Raw genomic sequence first — 20,503 nt, forward strand, 5'->3', positions numbered from 1 at the left:
CCACCGTGATGCTCTGGAGAAGGCTGCTGCTTTGGTTTTGGTTCCCCACACCTGGCTGTGCATCCAAATCACCTGGAAAGCTTGGTGAAATACCAGGCTTCCAGGGTCCCACCCCACTCCTGCCAAATCCAGATCTCTCTGGCAGGGCTCAAAAAGCCATACATTTAAAAGCTCCTGATGGTTTGGTGTAGGCAAGTTATTGATCAGTGTGGGGACGAGCATACAGTCAAAGGGGCTTGGAGGTCTTTGCACCTCTCCTGGCAAAGTACCCTTCCTGAGAAGTATCTTAATTCACTTTCAGCCCTGTTCTCTGTTCTCAGTCCCAGCTCAAGGGACCCAATGCATGGCTGAGCTCCTGCACCTGCTGGTTAGAGCATCCTCCAATTCGGGACGCAATGACTCACAGCTAGAGGCATGCCTGGCTATGAATGGAACAACATCAACGAAGCTGACACTGAAGCATGAACCACCCTATCTGCCAGCCATGTAACACTAGTGGGCTTCAGAAGTTACTCAAAACAGTTATTGGCTAGGTGCAGGGACTCACGCCTGTAATCCCAGCACTCTGGGAGGCCTAGGTGGGAGGTTCACTTGAGCCTGGGAGGTGGAGGTTGCAGTGAGCTGAGATCGTATCATTGCACTCCAGCCTGGGAGACAGAATGAGAGCCTGTCCCCCCCCCAAAAAAAGGTTGTATCATTTAATCTAAGGGTGTGTGGTTCAATCTATGTGACCTTTCAGGCCCTCTTAAGTCTAAAATGATACAATGATATGGCCATGTAGCATGACTGTATGACAATATGATATTATATAAATGTGACAATACACCAGCAACTCAGGACATAGATATGGAATATGTCTCTATTGGGATTGAATCGGAAGTTGTTTTTTTTTTTTTTTTGAGATGGAGTCTCACTTTGTCGCCCAAGATGGAGTGCAGTGGGGCGATCTCGGCTCACTGCAACCTCTGTCTCTTGGGTTCAAGTGATTCTCCTGTCTCAGTCTCCTGAGTAGCTGGGATTATAGGCACATGCACCACCATGCCCTGCTAATTTTTGAAAAATATTTTTAGTAGAGAACGGGGTTTTACCATGTTGGCCAGGCTGGTTTCGACTCCTGACCTTAAGCAATCTGCCCATCTCAGCCTCCCAAAGTTCTAGGATTATAGGTGTGAGCCACTGTGCCCGGCCAAATCAGAAGAGTTTTGTAGGGGGTAGGAAATAATCACAAATATACAACCATTTGAACGGCCAGAGGAAACAGGAATTATCTTGAATCTGGTGTGTTACGGGGGTACAAGTTACTGTAAAAAAATAAAATACTAGAGGAACTCAGGGTGTGGGAGCTGGCTGCCTCTGCAGAGCTGTCCCCACCACTCGCTGGGCCTGCCTGGTTCAAGTCTCTCCTGGGACCTGCAAACTTGACATCACACAGTGCCCAACTGCTGAGAGAAAAAGAGAAGTCTATCCTGAGCTGACTCTGTGGCAGGGGCTCCTGAGAAAAAAAGGGTCAGGCTACCTTTGTACGTCGGATGCTGCTTCTTTTTGGTGAGTGCAGGGGACTTGCTGGGCGGAGCCACTGCTGTGGGGCTGGGGACCTCAGAGAGGTCATCTCCCCCCAGTTCACTGTCTGAGACCCCAGGCTGACTGAGTTCATCCACCAAGTAGTCTTCATCCTCTTCAAGAATATCCCCTGGGAGAAGGAGATGAATCACAATTAAGGTGAAAACAATGAGGGGAAAAGGCATGGTCTTTCATCAGTGGGACTAGTTCGGCTCCTGTCTGGACACCTGCACCCTGCCCTGCAACCCAGGGTACGGGTGCCAGCAGGGATGGTACCCCTGCTCCACTGGTATGCCCACAGCTCTGCCATCCTCAAAGCCAGTGTTTGTAGCATAAGTTTAGACACCTCCATTCCCAGGTACCATAGCATGCACTGTCCACACATATGAACATGTTCATCACATGGGATGGAGGGCTTGCCCTGTGGGTGTCCTCTGTCACTTCTGCAAGGTAGGCTTTAGAAGGTGTCCTTAAAAGCTCGGCCCTGTTGCTGGAAGAACGGCTTGCTTATCCCTCCGTGCAGGGTGACTAACCTTCTGACTCATAGTCCAAACTTGTGAAGTCAAAGTTTTCCTCCAGCAAACAGGAGTTGGCAGTGGGAGACACAGGGCCCATGCTGTCTCGTTTCCGAATGATCTCCTCTCGCAAACCTTTCAGCCAGTCCTTCGTCTTCGGTCTAATCTTTACTGCTCTGCCTTTTACCTGGGAGGGCAGAGCGGCCACCCAGGAATAAATAAAAATCATGACCAGTCCTGTTGATCACACAGTGCTTCTCATCCAAACCCACACACCCGCAGTGAGGCCAATCTTTATGTTTGGCCATGAAAAACCAAGGGTCCAGACCTCAGGGGGACACAGCATAGCTTTCATACATCTGGTTGAAAAAAAGTTGAACTAGGCCTGGTGCAGTGGCTCACGCCTGTAATCCCAGCACTTTGAGAGGCCGAAGCAGGTGGATCCCTTGAAGTCAGGAGTTTGAGACCAGTCTGACCAACATGGCAAAACCCTATCTCTACTACAAACACAAAAATTAGCTGGGTGTGGTGGTATGTGCCTGTAGTCTCAGCTACTCGGGAGGCTGAGGCAGAAATGCTTGAATCTGGGAGGCGGAGGCTGCAGTGAGCCGAGATTGTGCCACTGCACTCCAGCCTAGGTGACAGAGTGAGACTCCATCTCAAAAAAAAAAAAAAAAAAAAAAAAAAAAAGTTAAACTCTCATCTCCAGCTTCCCCCTTGGTATAAACTTAAAGCCAAGATACTATAAAAATGGAAACTACCTATGAGCTGCATATTCCAAAATACATACTCTAAAGAGAAAGACTGGAACAGTCTCCCACATGGAGGTGTGAGCCAAGACACATGAAGTAACTCGGTGGGAACTACACTCTCAAATGGCTAATCTCCTGCAGCTGCTGGCTACCGCGGCCATCCAGCGCAGCACACCGTGACTCACATTCTTCCTCCCTGTTCTGTTTGGTTGGTTGGTTGGTTTTTTGAGACAGAATTTCATTCTGTCACCCAGGCTGGAGTGCAGTGGTATGATCTTGGCTCACTGCAATCTCCGCCTCCTGGGTTCAAGTGATTCTCCTGCCTCAGCCTCCTGAGTAGCTGGGACTACAGGCGCAAGCCACCATACCTGGCTAATTTTTGTATTCTTAGTAGAGACGGGGATTTGCTATGTTGTCCACGCTGGTCTCAATGTCCTGACCTTGGGTGATCTGCCCACCTCGGCCTCCCAAAGTGCTAGGATTACAGGTGTGAGCCACTACACCCAGCCTTCTTCCCTATTCTGCAAGTAGCCAGAGCAGGACATGAGACACCTCAGAACCAGAGTGAAGAATCCAAACTCTATCCTGCATATGGTGTCTACACACAAAGACAGATTGGTAGTGAGGCATGAAAGCTCATGCCTGTAATCTCAACACGTTGGGAGGTTGAGGCGGGAGGATGATGGGAGCCCGGGAGGCTGAGGTTACAGTGAGAGCCATGACTGTCCCACTGTACTCCAGCTGGGGCTACAGAGCGAGACCCTGTCTCTACAAACAATTGGAAAAATTATCTGGGCATGGTGGCATGCCTGGGTCCCAGCTCCTTGAGAAGCTGAGATGGGAGGACTGCTTGAGTCTGCTAGTTCAAGGCTTCAGTGAGCTGTGATTGTGTCACTGCACTCTGGCCTGAATGACAGAGCAAGACCCTGTCTCAAAAAAAAAAAAAAAAAAAAAAAAAAAAAAGAAAAGAAAGGTGCAGGTTGAGCCACAGGTCAGGGCAAGAAGAGGGGAGAAGACATGCCCACGCAAAAATAGGGCTTAACCAGGCCCCACCCACAGTGTGGCCAAGCATAGCACAGCATACCTTCATGCCATCCACATCTAGGACACTGAGAGCCGAGTGGCTGTCTGCAAAAGTCACCAGCATCTGCCCTTGGTTGATCCTGGAATAAATGAAACGCCAAGTCAATGCCAAGAACGACCCGGCAGCTCTCATGGATCCTCACCGACATCCCCTGGACCCCACATCAGTCAGGGCAGCAGTTACCTGACGAGAACAATTGTCCCGTAATTCCCCAAGGTCTGCATGAGTTCAGTTCGCAGGTCCTCGGGAAACTCATTTTTCTCTTCTAAGGTCGGTGACTGAAGGTTTACCACAACAGTGGCGTCCAGGGGGCCCTGGAAAGAGGACACTTCCTGGAAAACCCTCTCCCGAGCACCCACGTCGACTTCCTGAACTTCCACCTCCACGATCGCCAGCACGGGTCTGCGTGAGACAGGAACAAAAGAGGGATGACAGTGAGCCTGGGACAGATGTCCACACCCGCTGCCTCCAGTGCCCAGCCTCTGTCTCCCAGGGCTCTCTGTAAACAGTCAGCAACCTGAGAACGTGGCCGCCAGCAGGTGGATTTGCAGGCGAGCGGCCCTGCCCTGGCGTGTTAGTCCTCATCTTTCCTTCATCTTAGTATCACCTTGGCATTTTAATCTAAGGATAATTTGAGAGGAAAAATAGAGTGTGGCGCTCTAAAGATGCATCCCGGCACTTGGAAAATAACCAGCCATCAGCAAAGATTTTTGACGTGGTGATCCTTAGTCCTGCCAAGGACAGAGGGAAGTGGGCGCCTGCACTCTGCCCAGGGTGCAGGCTTTTCAGGACTGTTTAGCACTTTACAGAGTTCCAAAATTGTTCATCTCTCTTCACCTAGTAATCTCACTTCTCAGACTTTATGACAAAGATTTAACGCATGAGATTGATCATTTACAGCATTATTGATGGGAGGGGAAAAAAAGGAAATGCTCTGTTTATTTATTGATTTTTTTGAGACAGTCTCTCCCTCTGTCGCCCCAGCTGGAGTGCAGTGGTGTGATCTGGGCTCACTGCAACCTCCGCCTCCCAGACTCAAGCGATTCTCCTGTCTCAGCTTCCCGAGTAGCTGGGATTACAGAAGCGTGCCGCCACACCTGGCTAATTTTTGTATTTTTAGTAGAGCCACTGCACCAGGCCAACATGCTCTGTTTCTTAATGGGGAAACAGTTCTGATACATTCATATAACACACTATGCAATCATTAGGAATAATGTAAAAATCAATGACGTAAACAGGAAAACAGTCCAGCAGGAAATAATGCAAACCTTACAGTAATTATGACATAGGGATGGCTATTACTCTATTTACAAACATTTAGATAATCCTGTATTACAAAAACTACATAGCCTTATTGAAAACGGCTCAACTCAGCTGGACACGGTGGCTCACGCTTATAATCCCAGCACTTTGGGAGGCCAAGGCAGGTGGATCACGAGGTCTGGGGTTCGAGACCAGCCTGACCAACACGGTGAAACCCCATCTCTTGAGGCTAGGAGTTAGAGGCCAGCCTGGCTAACATGGCAGAATGCTGTCTCTACTAAAAATACAAAAATCAGCGAGGCGTGTTGACACACGCCTGTAATGCCAGCTACTTGGGAGGCTGAGACATGAGAATCGCTTGAGCCCTGGGAGTGGAGGTTGCAGTGAGCCAACATCATACCACCGCACTCCAGCCTGGAGGACTATTGTCTCAAAAGACAAAATAGGCTTTTTGGTTGACAGCTGCTCCCCACCTTCCTTTTCTTAATTTCTTCCCTTGTAAAAGTTGAAACTGATGGGAGAGTTTTGGCAGCAGCCTTGGGAAGGCCAAACTCTTCCTTATTCACACCCTCAAATGCCATCCTCTCCTCTGTCTTTAAAGATGTTCTGCAGGGTGAGTCTCCCTCTGCCTCCATCCTAGTGCACAGGCGCCAGTGCCCACTGCGCTCTCTCTGTGGCATCCACCCCATCCTCAATGCATGAGGCACAGAGCCTTTAAAAAGCCCGGCATACCAGGGCCAGATGTGGTGGCTCACACCTGTAATCCCAGCACTTTGGGAGGCTCAGGCAGGTGGATCAGCTGAGGTCAGGAGTTTGGGACCAGTTTGGCCAACGTGGTGAAACCCCATCTCTACTAAAAATACAAAAATTAGGCAGGTGTGGCATGCACCTGTAATCCCAGCTACTTGGGAGGCTGAGACAGGAGAACTGCTTGAACTTGGGAGGCGGAGGTTGTAGTGCACACCACTACACTCCAGCCTGGGTGATACATCGAGACTCCATTTGTAATAATAAAATCCTGGAGAAAATATTCATCAAGAGGTAAATGGGTAAGTTGTGAGTTCCATGGATATATTTAGTGGGATACTAGACAGCAGTTACAAATGAATGAACCAGATCTATAACATCAATATGACTGTATCTCAAAAATAGTAACAAAAAAGTTGCATAATGACATCATTTAGAAAATATAAAAGTCACGAAATACATAGGTTGCATCTTCGAAATTTTCATAAATGATGTCATTTATGATATGGAGCAATGACAAAACGCTAACATTTAGGAATTCTCAGTGGTGGGTCCACAGCTATCTGTTCTATCATTCTGTGTTCTTTGGTGTATTTATGCACACATGCACCCACATGGGTAAACACATCCTTACGGGCAAAGCATGCAGTTCCCTGCGGAGAGAGAGATGCTGCCTTCCCCAGCACAGGAGAAAATGCCATCGAAGTGAGGACCTACCTGTGATCAGACGCTTGCAGCTCCGCACGGCCGTAGTACTGGAGGACACCAGGAGACCAGGTGTGTCTGACTTTGGTGTCAACATCTAGATCACTCTCTAGAAGGTTGAGTTCTCCAGCTACTCACAGGGTTTCCGTTGGAGAGAGCAACACAGAATTGTGTCAATATCCAGGAATGCGATCTTGAAACCTCCACAATAGAGGTCTGCGCCACGAACCGCCCCGTGCCCCAGACTCATCCTCTTGACTCCTTGACCTTGGATCCAGGCTTCAGATGCTTTGAGGCCTTTGGTTAAAAACATTCCTCACACCTAATTATTCAAAACTGTCATGACCATGCCTGCAGTCCTCGCCAGCGGGCCGACTGTGGGCCTGAGACGCAGTGTTGCTGCCACGTTTCCAGGACCCAGGAATCCCAGGAGATTGGCAGCAATGGGGACAGTAAGAGCTGCAGGAGCTGAGAACAGGAAGACTCATTCCAGGCCCCGCCTCTCAGAGCCCTGGGGCCACGCACGTGTTCACAAGCTCATCTGAAGGAAATCTACATTGTCTGTTTACAGATGCAGTTTCCTGGCTATTCTCTCCCAAAATGTGTAACTAATTGTTGTTGTCGTTGTTGTTGTTGTTTAAATGTACCAGTTACAGGCATTCTAACTTTAAATAAACTTCACTTCCTAGCTGGGCATAAACAGTTGTTTAAAACATACTTGACAACCAATTATTTTTAAAAACTCGTAGTTTTACTGTGTCATGCACGTGTTCAATTTGGAATTGGGGCTCTAAGCAGGTGAGAATGCAGCTGAACAAATCGGGCTGGATAAAGAACATGATGGGGAGTGTGGGGCCAGGCAGGGAGGCCACCTGGTGCTTCCCTGCTCTCTTTCCCCAGCCAGAAAAAAGGGGCGGGGGGAGCCAAGAGGAGACCTATTTGCAGGTCGGTGTCTCCAGAATGAAGCCAGAGGGGGAGCCCCCTGAAAGCACAACTTCCAAAGCTTAGGGGTTAAGTCTGGAATGACTTTTGTGTCATCTGGGTGATGAAGAAGACCCACTTATGTGGCGGAGCACTGGGCTGGGGGGAACGAGACTTCCCAGCGTTTCTCATCCGCCTTCTGCTGGCTCTTGAACAGCCCCTCACCTGTTTTATCAAAGGGATGTTTCTTCCTCCACCACAGCACCCGGTCCGTCCAGGCCGGAGTGCGGCATTTGTCACTTGTATCGTAGGCGGCTGAGCCGACGTCATACTTGTAGGTGGGTCCGAAGTTAATGGCTCCTTCCTGAAAGTCCTTAAAAATCTATTGGGAGAAAAAGAAGTCATGAGGCCACCTACATTTTAGATCCTGAATGCTATAAACAAAAATGAAAACTGAAAAGGCAAGTCCCTATTCCTAAAAAGTAACAGAAGCACCATTACATTTGAAAGTCTGTCTGAACTGGACACATGTGTGCCTTTTAGTTAGCAAAAGAGCGATCCTCAGCTCAGCCCACTGAGGGACACACACCCAGTATCTCCCCACCTGCTGCAGCATCTGATCTAGCCACTGTCTGCTTGCTGCTCCCCAGGAGACAGTGAAGGGTTGGAGGGAGGGGTCAGGGTGCCCATCTTTACAGTCCCATGCCTGCTGCAATGTCCGGCCCACAGCCACCGAGGCCTTCATCCATGTTTGTTCAGTAAATGAGTTAAGTACACAGAAGTGCAGAGTCAAAGTCAGATCTCCTCCCCACCCCCTTCTCTCTCCCAGGGTTCTCTCTCTTTCACTCAGGTTGAAGTGCAGTGGCACAATCGCAGCTCCCTACGGCCTCAACCTTTGAGGCTCATGTGATCCTCCTGCCTCAGCCTCCCAAGTACCTGGGACCATAGGCGCTCACCATGATGCCCAGCTAATTTTATTTTTTGTAGAGACAGGGTCTCCCTATGTCTCCCAGGCTGGTCTCAAACTTCTGGGCTTAGGCAATCCTCCTGCCTTGGCCTCCCAAAGTGCTGGGATTACAATCGTGAGCCCCCATGCACAACCCTCTCCTCTTTGTTTAGCTTTGGATTGGCCTTGTCACCATAGGAAGACCCAGAGAAAACATAACCCTCATTCTCTCAGGCATCACTGAAAGGAGGGGAGAATACTGGCAGTAGGAAGAAAGGAAAGCCGGCCTTAGGAGGCTGTGTGGTCACTTGTCTATGTGGCAACCCTTTAGCACTCCACACACTGGCAGGCACTGAGGCAGGAAGACAGTAAACCTCAAAGAATGTCCAAATCTCGCTTCAGGAAAGACCTTATCTGTCCTGTCCTACACTTTTTCTCTTTTCTTTTTTTTTTTTTTTTTGAGATGGAGTTTCACTCTTGTTGCCCAGGCTGGAGTGCAGTGGTGTGATCTCTACTCATTGCAATCTGCGCTTCCTGGGTTCAAGCGATTCTTCTGCCTGAGTCTGCCGGGTAGCTGGGATTACAGGCATCACAAGTGATCCTCCCACCTTAGCCTCCCAAAGTGCTGGGATTACAGGTGTGAGCCACCACTCCTGCTACCATGCCCAGCTAATTTTTGTATTTTTCGCAGTGATGGGGTTTCACCTTGTTGGCCAGGCTGGAGTGCAGTGGTGTGACTTTGGCTTACTGCAGCCTTGACCTCCTGGGCTTAGGTGACTCTCTGATCTCAGCCTCCAGAGTAGCTGGGACTACAGGCGTGCACTACCACCCAGCTCATTTTTTTCTATTTTTGGTAGAGACGGGGTCTCGCTATGTTGCCCTGGCTGGTCTCAAACTCCTGCACTCAAGTGATCCTCCCACCTTAGCCTCCCAAAGTGCTGGGATTACAGGCGTGAGCCACCGCTCCTGGCCCTCACACATTTAACCAGCTTCTTTCTCCACAGGTAAATGGAATTTAAATGTACTCCCCTCATCTCAATCTACCCTGCTCGAAGGCAAACAGGCACTAAAATAACAGTATTAGAAGGAGGGGAAGGTTGGCTGGGAGTGGTGGCTCACACCTGTAGTCCCAGCACTTTGGGAGGCCGAGGTGGGCAGATTACCTGAGGCCAAGAGTTTGAGACCATCCTGGCCAACATGGTGAAACCCCATCTCTACGAAAAATACAAAAATTAGCCGGGCATGGTGGTGCACACCTATAATCCCAGCTACTCAGGAGGCTGAGGCACAAGAATCGTTTGAACTTGGGAGGCGGAGGTTGCAGTGAGCCAAGATAGCACCATTGCACTCCAGCCTGGGTGACAGAACAAGACTCTGCCTCAAAAAAAAAAAAAAAAAAGAAAAGAAAAGAAAAGAAAAGGGGACAGGAGGTGTGTGTGAACGGCCCTCCTGTACTGTGGCCTCACAAGCCCACCTGTTTCCTACAACGCCGGAACAGTGAAATCTGCTCACGGATCTGCATTTGCTGTGCCAGCCTCTACATCTCGTAGACGTCATCTATCTTGAAGCAGCAGCTAAAAAAATATTTTTAAAGCACAACTTACTTTTCCACTTGATTTCTGTAGCTGTAGTTGATCAAATTCCAGAAGTTTCTTCCAGTCTTGGCGTTTAACAAAATAGAAGACTTCTTCATAAGTAAGATCAATGCGGTAGTTGAAATCGCCACACCAAAATACATAATCATGAGAAAAAACGTTTCTCCCCTAAGTTGAAAAGAAAATCATAATCATTCAGCCCATCTTGCAAGGAAGGCGGGAAAGAGGAGAAAGACAAGCTCACTGGGCCAAGCAGGAGTATTTTTCTTAAAATGTTACTTAAAAATTTTTTTCTACTAGAGCATCTTGTTTTTCACCCATCCCATAAACCTGTGGAGGAATTTTACATGGCTTACTTGCTAATTTTAAATAACAGTGTTTCTGAGTGGTTCGAGGGAAGCTCCAACCCTAAGCGGAGGGGAGCAAGATGGCCAGAATTTCCTCCGCAAATCTCAGTCCTGAAGATCAGATGCAACCTTGCTTTGGAGCGCCTGCTTGTAGAAAGCAGCATCCAGCATTCAGTGTTAGGAGAATGAGGTTTCAAAAGCATAGCATACATGCTCAGGATGCACACCTTCATATAACTTCCTGGCTTCTTCACGTGACCCTTCTCTGTCTTTTTCTCACTCTTCCTCCCCATCCTACTCAGTCTTAGGAGCCCACGGCCCCAGCTCAGCCCTGGAGACCTCCTGCGGTCCTTGCTTTCCCTATCTCTTCCCCAGGAATCACAATGACAGCAGCTGCTGTGGATCAACTGTCCGCAAGGGCTGGGCTCTGTTCCAGGTGCACAAGCAGATGCCACCAGCTCTCTCTTAGATTAAAAAAAAAACCACAAAAATTTAGAAACAAAGGCATTTGCTGAAGGTTACACAGCTAGTGCTCGATACAGATGGGATGGATTTCAACTCCCATCCGCATAGCTCCAAAATCAGTTTCTATTCTCCTATACTATGAGGCATTTCCACCACCCCCATGACAATAAGCTGGACAGAAAATTACATGGATCCCAACCAAATAAAATGAGTGTCTGGACAACACTGTCGAACAGAACTTTCCGCAGCGCTGGCGTGTTCTCTGTGCTGTCAGATGGGGGAGCCACTGGCCACATGAATACCGAGCATTTTCAATGTGGCCAGTGAAAGCAAGGAATTTTAAAATGTTATTTATTTTTAACTAATTTAAATGTAAATAGCTACATATGGCCAGTGACTACGATATTAGACAAAATCAGTGGAGAATGTTGGCCGGGTGCGGTGGCTCACGCCTGTAATCTCTGCATTTTGGGAGGCTGAGGTGGGCAGATCACTTGAAGTCAGGAGTTTGAGACCAGCCTGGTCAACATGGTGAAACCTTATCTCTACTAAAAATACCAGAACTAGTCAGGCCTGGTGGTGTGTGCCTGTAATCCCAGTTACTAAGGAGGCTGAGGTGGGAGAATCACTTGAACCTGGGAGGCAGAGGTTGCAGTGAGCCAAGATCATGCCACTGTACACCAGCCTGGGCAACAGAGTGAGACTCTGTTTCAAAAACAAAAGTGTAGAATGTTAACAGTTCCCTCAATATTATTATTGTAGAAAAGAACCACATTACAAACCCTTTAATTACTCCCTCGCTTTGCAGTGTCTGCTCCCAGGAAGCAGCTTCCAGTATTCAGCTTTAGGAGAATAAGGTTTATGTTATTACGTATCCCAAGTTTACTATTTCGAAGTAGCATTTTTTTTTTTCAATTGAGATGGAGTCTCAAACTGTATCCTGGGTTGTAGTGCAATGGTGCGATCTCGGCTCACTGCAACCTTCGCCTCCCGGGTTCAAGTGATTCTCCTTCCTCAGCCTCCTGAGTAGCTGGGATTACAAGTGTGTGCCACCATGGCTGGCTAATTTTTATATTTTTAGTAGAGACAGGGTTTCACTACGTTGGCCAGGCTGTTTTGAAATCCTGATCTCAGGTGATCTGCCCGCCTCATCCTCCCAAAGTTCTGGGATTACAGGCGTGAGCCACGGCACCCAGCCCCAAAGTAGCACTTTTTAAATGAGATGGGTTGGACTTTTTTTTTTTCTTTCTAAACTACATTACACACAATTGAAAATTGCCCAACTCATTTGTTTCTTTTTAACATAAGAAACAACTCCAACAAGAATTATGGCGCTTCTTAACAAAAACTAAGGAAATTTTGCCTTCAGTGCTTGTGCAGCCCAGTAAAATGGGACGTCAGTTTTAAGGATCTGTTCTCATGGGGAAGAGTTCTGTGACCCAACTCGCCACCTCTCAGACACTGGAATATTTTTTGGCATGAACAGCTGAAGTCTACCCTTGCTTCGGGGAACATGTGGGTCTCATGTGCACCACACGCTGAAGGTGTCCAGGGTAGCATCTTTGCACAGGAAGGAGAACATCAAAATCTATGTTGGAAAAGAAAATCCTCTGGTTTCAGAATGAAACCCTCCAGACCGCCACAAGAGGGCAGTGTGCAGTTTGCTACTGCAGCTTCGAGAACAGGAGGATCTGGGCTCCTTGGTCAAGAATGGTGTTCCTGGTCAAAAAGTGTCCTCGACCAAGGACCCAGGGCCCATCGGTCGAAAGTGTGTTCTTATCTGAGCCACCACAGAAAGTACATGTGAAGACTGCGACTCTCAGGAAAGTGGAGTCTTAGTGTGGATTCAAATGTTCTTCACTACTTGGGTCAGGACAAAGCACGGATCTGGTTTTCTTTCCCTAAAGCATCACTTGAATTAGAAAATCAGAAAATGTGGCCAGGCATGGAAGCTCACGCCTGTAATCCCAGCACTTTGGGAGGCCGAGGCGGGCGGATCACGAGGTCAAGAAATCAAGACCATCCTGGCCAACATGGTGAAACTCTGTCTCTACAAAAAAAAAAAAAAAAAAAAAAAAAAAAATATATATATATATATATATATATGTATACACACACACACACACACACACACACACAGTACATATATATATATATTAGCTGGGTGTGGTGGCAGGTGCCTGTAATCCCAGTTACTCAGGAGGCTGAGGCAGGAGAATCGCTTGAACCTGGGAGCTGGAGGGTGCAGTGAGCTGAGATTGCACCATTGCACTCCAACCTGGTGACATAGCAAAACTCCATTTCAAAAAAGAAAAAAAAAAAAAAGAAAATCAGAAAATGCACACACAAAAATCCAGGGGCCATGCAGACACTCAGGAAATGTACAGCAACAGGAGGGGGAGGGATGCCGCGGGGCCGGCCCCCCCACAGGCCCACGGCTAACCCCGCCCCAGGTCAACTCCATGGAGTGACACAGCTTCTCCCCAATCCCCAGCGATGAGCCCTCCAGGCAGGGGCCCTCCCTGTGGCTGTGTCCCCAACACCTGGCTCCTATCAACAGTCATGTCTGGGACTGCAGGGAGCAGGGAGGTGCTGGCCGCCCCCACGGTGCCACTCACCATTGGGAAGCAGAGTTTCTGGGTGATCTCCTTGTAGTCTTCATTCCGCTCCTTCACCTGGGACTGCCCGGCTGTCAGGTGGCTACATATGAAGCAGAAGCTGGTGCTGTGGAACTGGAAGCGGATACCAACAGCGCCCTTGTTCCCCGCCTTGCCCCCCATGCCTGTCTTCACCGTGTCGATGGCCACGTCCCTGGAACAGAAGGATGTGCGCATGCCGTCGGCTCCTGAAGGAGAAGCATGACCCTGCTTTGCCACAGAGAAGGGCACAGTAGCAGCTCGGGACCTGCTGCTCTGAGCGCTCCAAAATCATCAGCTCAGAGTCTGTCTACTCGCAACACTACGGCCATGATGGCTGTCATGGACTCCGGGTCAGGGGGCTGCCTCCCTCCAGCTGTCCACCGCTGCCTGGACACCTCCTCCACGCCCCAACCCGAAAGCGCTCAGTGCTCACCTGAGCACCCCAAGAAGCTGAAGACATGGCAATCCTTGCGTCTGCCCAGGTTCTCACTGCCACCAGGATTGGCATGAACGTTACCACCCGCCAACCCACCCCACTCCCGTGCAGCCATCACGCCATGCATGGGAGGTATCATCCGGGCAATCAACACTTTTTTTTTTTTTTTGAGACAGAGTCATGCTCTGTTGCCCAGGTGGAGTGCAGTGGCGTGATCTCAGCTCACTGCAATGTCCACTTCCCATGTTCAAGCGATTCTCTTGCTTCAGCCTCCCAAAATTACAGGTGCCCTCCATCACACCTGGCTAATTTTTGTATTTTTAGTAGAGTCAGGGTTTCACCATGTTGGCCAGGCTGGTCTCGAACTCCTGACCTTAAGTGATCCACCCACCTTGGCCTCCCAAAGTGCTGAGATTACAGGCGTGAGCCATTGCGCCCAGCAATCAAGGCATTTTAAGAGTTAGGAAGCCAGCAGCTGTTTATGCTGGGCTGGGCAGGAGGTCTCAAATGGACTTTTATACAATGCCAGAGCCTGCTGGCATTAAAATGCCAACTCATAATGCATATGAGTCCATAGAAACATGGGCTACAGCATGTTTTTTTAACATTTCCATGACTGTGCTGCAGACTAAGTCTTGCTACATCTGCTCCCTGGTAGACAAGGTGGGGGAAGAGTGACGGAAGGGGTACAGGTGAAGAGGCTCAGGGTCGAAGGCGTGTGAAAGCCGAGGACACCAAGCCTGGGAAACCTGGCACTCCTCAGCTCTGAGCCCTTTCTCAAATGCTTTACCTCTCACCCTCACCTACCCTTGTCTTTCACACTTACTAGCCTTGACCTGCTAACCTGGGACACGGCCAAGCTGCCAAAATATCACAAGGAGAGGGACAGGGACCTCAACATCTCCCCAAAGTCAGAGGAGAGGATGGCAGGCAGCACAGGTGTAGCCTCTGGGGGCTGCAGGGGTGCACCTGTGGCACTCTAGATGGGCATGGACCCTTCCTGGAACCTGGGGGTTCAGTGGGGAGGTCAGCTCGATGCCTGCCGCCAGCCCGACGCCTGCTGCCAGTCTGCAGAAAGGCTGGAGGAAATTCAAACGCCATGAGCAGGCCCCAGGGAAAGATAAGGGCATCAGCAGGTTGTGGGGAAAGGTGAGTTCCTCCAGCATCTCAACACCCACACCCACACCCCAAAAGGAATGCAGCCCCTAAGCTGACCCCTTTCCAGCAGCCACGAAGCATGCACCTTGGAGAAATGACAGTGAGGTCATAGTTGTAGAGGCCCACACATTCGACTCAGAATTCTTTTAAAAAGAGACAAAAGAATTGGCATTTCCCAGTGAGTTACTCAGGGGTAGCTCGGAGGTTACCTGTCAGAGGTTTCCTGTCTGTAAGATTCCAGCATGGAACGCCTTTCCTTGCACGGAACTGAGCCCAGACGATGACAATCATGTAACACTCTAAGAGTTCAGCTTCCCAAGGCAGACATTTCCCATGGTGGCTTTTTAATTGCTAGACAATATTCTATTCAGCTCAGCTTTTCCCAGGGGATTTTGCTACATTTATCTAAAATAGTGGCAAGTCCCAATTCCTGCTACAGAGGGGGCAGGGGAGGAGGAGGAAGTCAAAGAAGAAAACACAGGGGCTAACAAGCCTTTGTTGCCAGATGTGTACACACCGAATTTTCTTACCTGATGAACGGGACATGGTATGGACGCACAAAGATATAAAGACAGACGCCCACCAGCTGCGCCGAAGTCAAGAGAATGTATCTGTGTGAGCGTGAGATGGCTTTCTGAAGCTGCTCCCCCCACATCTTCCTGTTGGTAGTACTGGAAGAGGAAAGGAAAGAAGACTGTTTACAGGTGGCTGGAAGTGCCATCTCCCACCTGCCAAATGCTCCAGCCCAGGCCCGTTCCGTTTGCAGAGCTGATGTCACACTGCCGGCACCCCAATATCAGTGTCGTGCTTTCCCTGTTCTACCAGAGGATCTGGGTATTTCTGGTTGCGTCTCATACATCACAGCCCCACAGAGTCCGTCTTATTTATTTGTTCAGAAAGTTCCTTGAAATAAAAGCCGGGCCCGTTTGGCAGGGTACGGGGCGGCGGGGGGGTCGGGGGGGGAATGTCCAGTTGACTTCATATCAAATACAAATCCAGTGGATTTGATTCTTTCCTTCGCCCTGGTGTGAAGGAGGGAAGTACCGCTTCCCGGCACTCCACTTTCTCACCTCTCCCCAGGAAACATGAGTCAGCCACTCTCCCAGTTTCAGCCCTGCCCTGCCCCTGTGCCCCAGGTCCACACATGCCAGCTTCCTCTGGCAGCGTAAATCAGCCTCAACAAGTGGTCGAGACCAGAGCACCACAGAGAAACACAGCAACCGTCAGCCCTTCCTTCTACTTCCTTAAGCAGCAGGGAAAGAACAGGGCGGTGCACACGTGGTTACAGACACAGCGCCAGGTGAGAGATCCCCACACAGCCAGGACTACAGCTTAGCCGGCTTAGAAGCAGGCTGGCTCCAGGGGCGTCTCAGAGGCTCTGTTCCCAGCCAGGCATCTGAGTCAGGAAGCCCTGCCCGGCCCGCACCCCTGCCCCTTACCTGGCATTGACAATATTCCCTGCACTCAGCTCCACCATCTCTTCAAACCCCACAGCAAATATGTCAGCTGGGTTGCTGTCATCTGGGGAGCAAGGCAAGAGATGACAGAGGTCAAACTGCCACGTCCTGTGTTACAAGTTCATGGGGTTCCCGAGTCACCTCTCCCGAGCCACGCTGTTCACTGCCCAAGTCCAGCTTCAGGGGGCTGCTACTGCTGGGAACTGCCGGCAGAGCCTGCTTCAGTAATGCCTGGCTTCAGTACAGCAGTGAGCCCGAGGGCTCCATCCATTCTGTCTGTTCTCTTTGAGCAGGGGAGGTCAGAGTTTCATATAACCCTGTAGCTGTTGACTGAATCTCTCCAGTCACGACCTCTGACATCCAGCTCTGAGCCACCAAGCCCAGCCACGGCTCCAGCTGCTGCAGAAAGTGAAATGCCCACCTCCCCTGGCTCCTGCCAGGAGGACATGGCCTCTGTCAGCAAGAGGCCAGGCAGGCCGTCCACTTCCTTCTCCACTGGCCACAATGGGCAACCTGGAACCTCTAGTTTCCCTGACTTAAAGCTTTCTTCGTATTATTTTTTAAAGAAAACAATCGCTGTCCCTCTGTGGATCTGCTTGGCAACAGTCACCATAGCACCTTCCTTGTCTGGAACCTGGTGCATCTCTAGTGGGACTGCGGGGGAGTGTGCTAGTGTCTACCCTAAAAAGATGCCCTGCAAAATACCAGCCAGCTTGCTACAAACACGCACACCTTCCTGCAGGGAAAACGAGGCACGTTAGCATCGGGAGGGATGGCTGCTGAGTCACGGCTGTGCCAAGCACAGGACTCTGCTGGAGGGCATCCTGAATGGCTTCTGGAGGCACCACAAGCACTAACCCAGGCTACCCCCGACACAGAGAGCCCCAGTGGCTCTGAAGGGTAGACTCTGCTACCTGTCCTTGGAGGCAGAAAGTAAGGCCCGGATGGCACGTGCAGAGGAAGGGACGGGATGGGACTCTGGGCACCACCCAGGCAGCTGTGGGGCACAAACATACACATGGCCCACCACGTCAGCTGGACCACAGGTCACTCACCAGCAGGCTAAAAACTGAACTGCAAGTCTCTTCCTAAGTCCAAGAAAGCAAAAAAAAAAAAAAAAAAAAGAAAAGCCCCTGAGTCAACGCTGATGGAACAAGAATCACTTGTTTGGATCTTCCGTTCTGCGGCCATTCGACAGTGTAGCTCATTAGATAAAAGGTGAGGTGTCAACATTTGGAATTATTTTATTCTTAAAAAGCACATGAACTGTTTTGTGACTACTTAAAGCAGATGAATAGAACTGGTTTAATGAGAGGCAGGGATGAGCCATTCTTGGTCAATACCAACACTGAAGGCAGGGCCGGGTGTGGTCGCTCACACACCCAACAGTTTGGGAGGCCGAGGCAGGTGGATTGCCTGAGGTCAGGAGTTTGAGACTAGCCTGGCCAACATGGCGAAACCCGGTCTCTACTAAAAATACCAAAACTAGTTGGGCCTGGTGGTGTGTGCCTGTAATCCCAGCTACTAAGGAGGCTGAGGCAGGAGAATCGCTTAAACCCGGGAGGGGGAAGTTGCAGTGAGCTGAGATTGCGCCACTGCACTCCAGCCTGGGCAACAAGAGTGACACTCATCTCAAAACAAAACAAAAAACACTGAAGGCAGGCCTGGCTCCCATCTTTACAGTTACATGGCTCGGGAAGCCACACCCTCTGCCTGGTGACAGAAAGATGCTACTGATCAAAGCCTAGGACTTCACCATCGCTGTATGCAAACAGAAAAGAGAGATTCCCTAGCTGCTAACTCTTCTCAACATTTCGGAAAGGAAAAAAGTCAAAAGTTATTTTCGAGGCAGCATTCTTGAGAGTCAGACCCCGGTGCTATTTAAACATTTGAGGAGGGAAAACACCAACGACGCAACTCCACAAGACAATGGCCACTGAAGGGTCAAGCCTGGTATGTCAGGTTAGGCGCAAGGGGATTCTGTCCCCCCAGAGTCACTGCCCTCACCCTGGGACTCAGCAGCTCCAGAGAGCTGGGGCGCATCGAGCAGCCAGTCCGTCAGCTCCGCCGTCCCGAGCAGGTTGCTCCGGAACTGCTTGCCTCCGTTCACGTTCCAGGTCCCCATGGCAATCCGGATCCGCTTGAAATTTGTGAATTCCGACTGACGCTCAGTCATAGCTTTCAGGATCCTGGGAGTCACTGCTGGGGGCATAAAAAGGCACGTTTGTTTGTAGTTCCAAAGCTCAGGCATCCTCCAAAGATACAGAAGAGGCTGCCTGGCAGGCAGCCAGATGGCTCATGAGCCTCTAGAGATAAACCAGGGTGTGCTCCTTAGGAAGATGGCAAAATGCTTAAAATCTTGGAAACCACAGCGCTTCTTTATGGGATTTCTGCAATAAAGGTGTGAAAACACAAGACCAAAACCCACCCTCTATACCCCTACCCCCAACTGGAGACAGAAGGCCTGGGACATCAGATCACAGGGATCTCAGACACGACGAGGAAGAGCCGTGTCCTCACTGTCCACTCCGTAGAAGAACAAGGCACAGGAATTTAAGCAAGGGGACTCAATGACTGAGCATATTTCAGTGTGTATGCACCCATATACACCATCACTTTAAATGTCTTACCAACCCAGCAGCCACCTCTGCATCCTCCGCCTTCCGTCCTGCATATCTGAAATGTTTTGTTTGGCCTCAAACTTAAGGCTTTAAGAAGTCATCACACAGAACCATCTCCATCCTCTGGATAGCCAAAATATATTCCATCTTTTAAACTTGTGACGTAGCCCAAATCGAACTCATATCTGCCTTGCTATTAAATAAGACTCGCTGTACAATATGGAGCTTCGTTAACCTTTCACAGAGAGCTGGCATTATTCCAGAGTAGAAACTAAATATCGCCTTGCCTACCATAAGTCAAATAAGCGCGCCCAGTGACGAAAGGGTGAAGGTGGAAAAGGGCCGCGAACCCATTTTAAGTCTGGACCAATTCAGTTTTCAAAAACACCTAACATTTCTAAAGTGACTTACACGTTCTTTTTTTTTTTTTTTGAGATGGAGTTTTGCTCTTGTTGCCCTGGCTGGAGTGCAATGGCACAATCTCAGCTCACTGCAACCTCTGCCTCCCGGGTTCAAGCGATTCTCCTGCCTCAGCCTCCAGAGTAGCTGGGATTACAGGCACCTGCCACCATTTCCAGCTAATTTTTGTATTTTTAGTAGACACAGGGTTTCACCATGTTGGCCAGGCTGGTCTCGAAGTCCTGACCTCAGGTGATCCACCCACCTCGGCCGCTGAAAGTGCTGGGATTACAGGCGTGAGCCACCGCGCCCGGCCCACTTACATGTTCTTATAGGGAAAAATGCTGGGTCTCTCCTCCTTTTCTACAAGACCTAATATGTTTACAGGCTCAGGTGAGAAGATGCCATTCAAATGCTCCCAAAGGGACCTCTAGCTATTGCTGGAATCACGATGTCTCGCCACTAAGACCAGAGGTGCCCTCATCCCCGGGAGTTGACAGCATCATCCTCTGTTTCTACAGGGCCCTCGGGGCCAAAACAGAAACTGGAGACCAACTTCATGGAAGGCTCCCCAGGCCAATGGCACCTGCCAAGAGCCCACGCAGCTGAGAAGGTTTCTGGAGTGGGTTAGCTTTCAAAGGCGCCGACGTGTTCAGGAGACACAGAGCCTGCCTGGTGTCTCCCGCCCCCTCGGGATGGAAACACACACAGTCCGAGCCGAAACCAAGGGTGAGCTCCCAGGCCCCGCTGGAAAGCACAGGTTCCCGTTAGAGGCAGTGACCGCTTCAAGGTGCATAGGTCCTCTGCTCAGACCCCAGGCACATCTGTCACCCATGCTCTGGATGGCACGGAGGCAGTGGGAACGTGGGGCTGGAGAATACCCCTCCTCCCCA

At 49.9% G+C, this 20,503-nt stretch overlaps 1 protein-coding gene across 7 annotated transcripts in view; it reads right to left on the reverse strand.

Moving 5' to 3' along the window:
* SYNJ2 (synaptojanin 2) overlaps nt 1–20,503 on the reverse strand; it is a 118,798-nt gene that overhangs the window by 13,017 nt on the left and 85,278 nt on the right. For 5 of the 7 annotated variants that reach the window (XR_004261294.1, XM_032253205.1, XM_032253210.1 and 2 more), the window contains 11 exons: nt 18,598–18,792; nt 16,573–16,654; nt 15,664–15,804; nt 13,519–13,711; nt 10,098–10,256; nt 7,773–7,929; nt 6,639–6,756; nt 4,095–4,313; nt 3,912–3,990; nt 2,094–2,262; nt 1,517–1,690 (listed from right to left, as the gene is read on the reverse strand). Coding sequence is in view for 6 of the 7 variants with exons in the window: in XM_032253205.1 (XP_032109096.1) it covers nt 1,517–1,690; nt 2,094–2,262; nt 3,912–3,990; nt 4,095–4,313; nt 6,639–6,756; nt 7,773–7,929; nt 10,098–10,256; nt 13,519–13,711; nt 15,664–15,804; nt 16,573–16,654; nt 18,598–18,792 (1,686 nt within the window). In the remaining variant the exon portion in view is untranslated. The remainder of the gene's footprint in view (nt 1–1,516; nt 1,691–2,093; nt 2,263–3,911; nt 3,991–4,094; nt 4,314–6,638; nt 6,757–7,772; nt 7,930–10,097; nt 10,257–13,518; nt 13,712–15,663; nt 15,805–16,572; nt 16,655–18,597; nt 18,793–20,503) is intronic. The other 2 variants (XM_032253206.1, XM_032253211.1) reach the window with 1 other exon arrangement.

This window comes from Sapajus apella, unplaced genomic scaffold, assembly GCF_009761245.1.
Source record: "Sapajus apella isolate SASKATOON/1434 unplaced genomic scaffold, GSC_monkey_1.0 scaffold82, whole genome shotgun sequence".
In the NCBI taxonomy this organism is placed as follows: domain Eukaryota; kingdom Metazoa; phylum Chordata; class Mammalia; order Primates; family Cebidae; genus Sapajus; species Sapajus apella.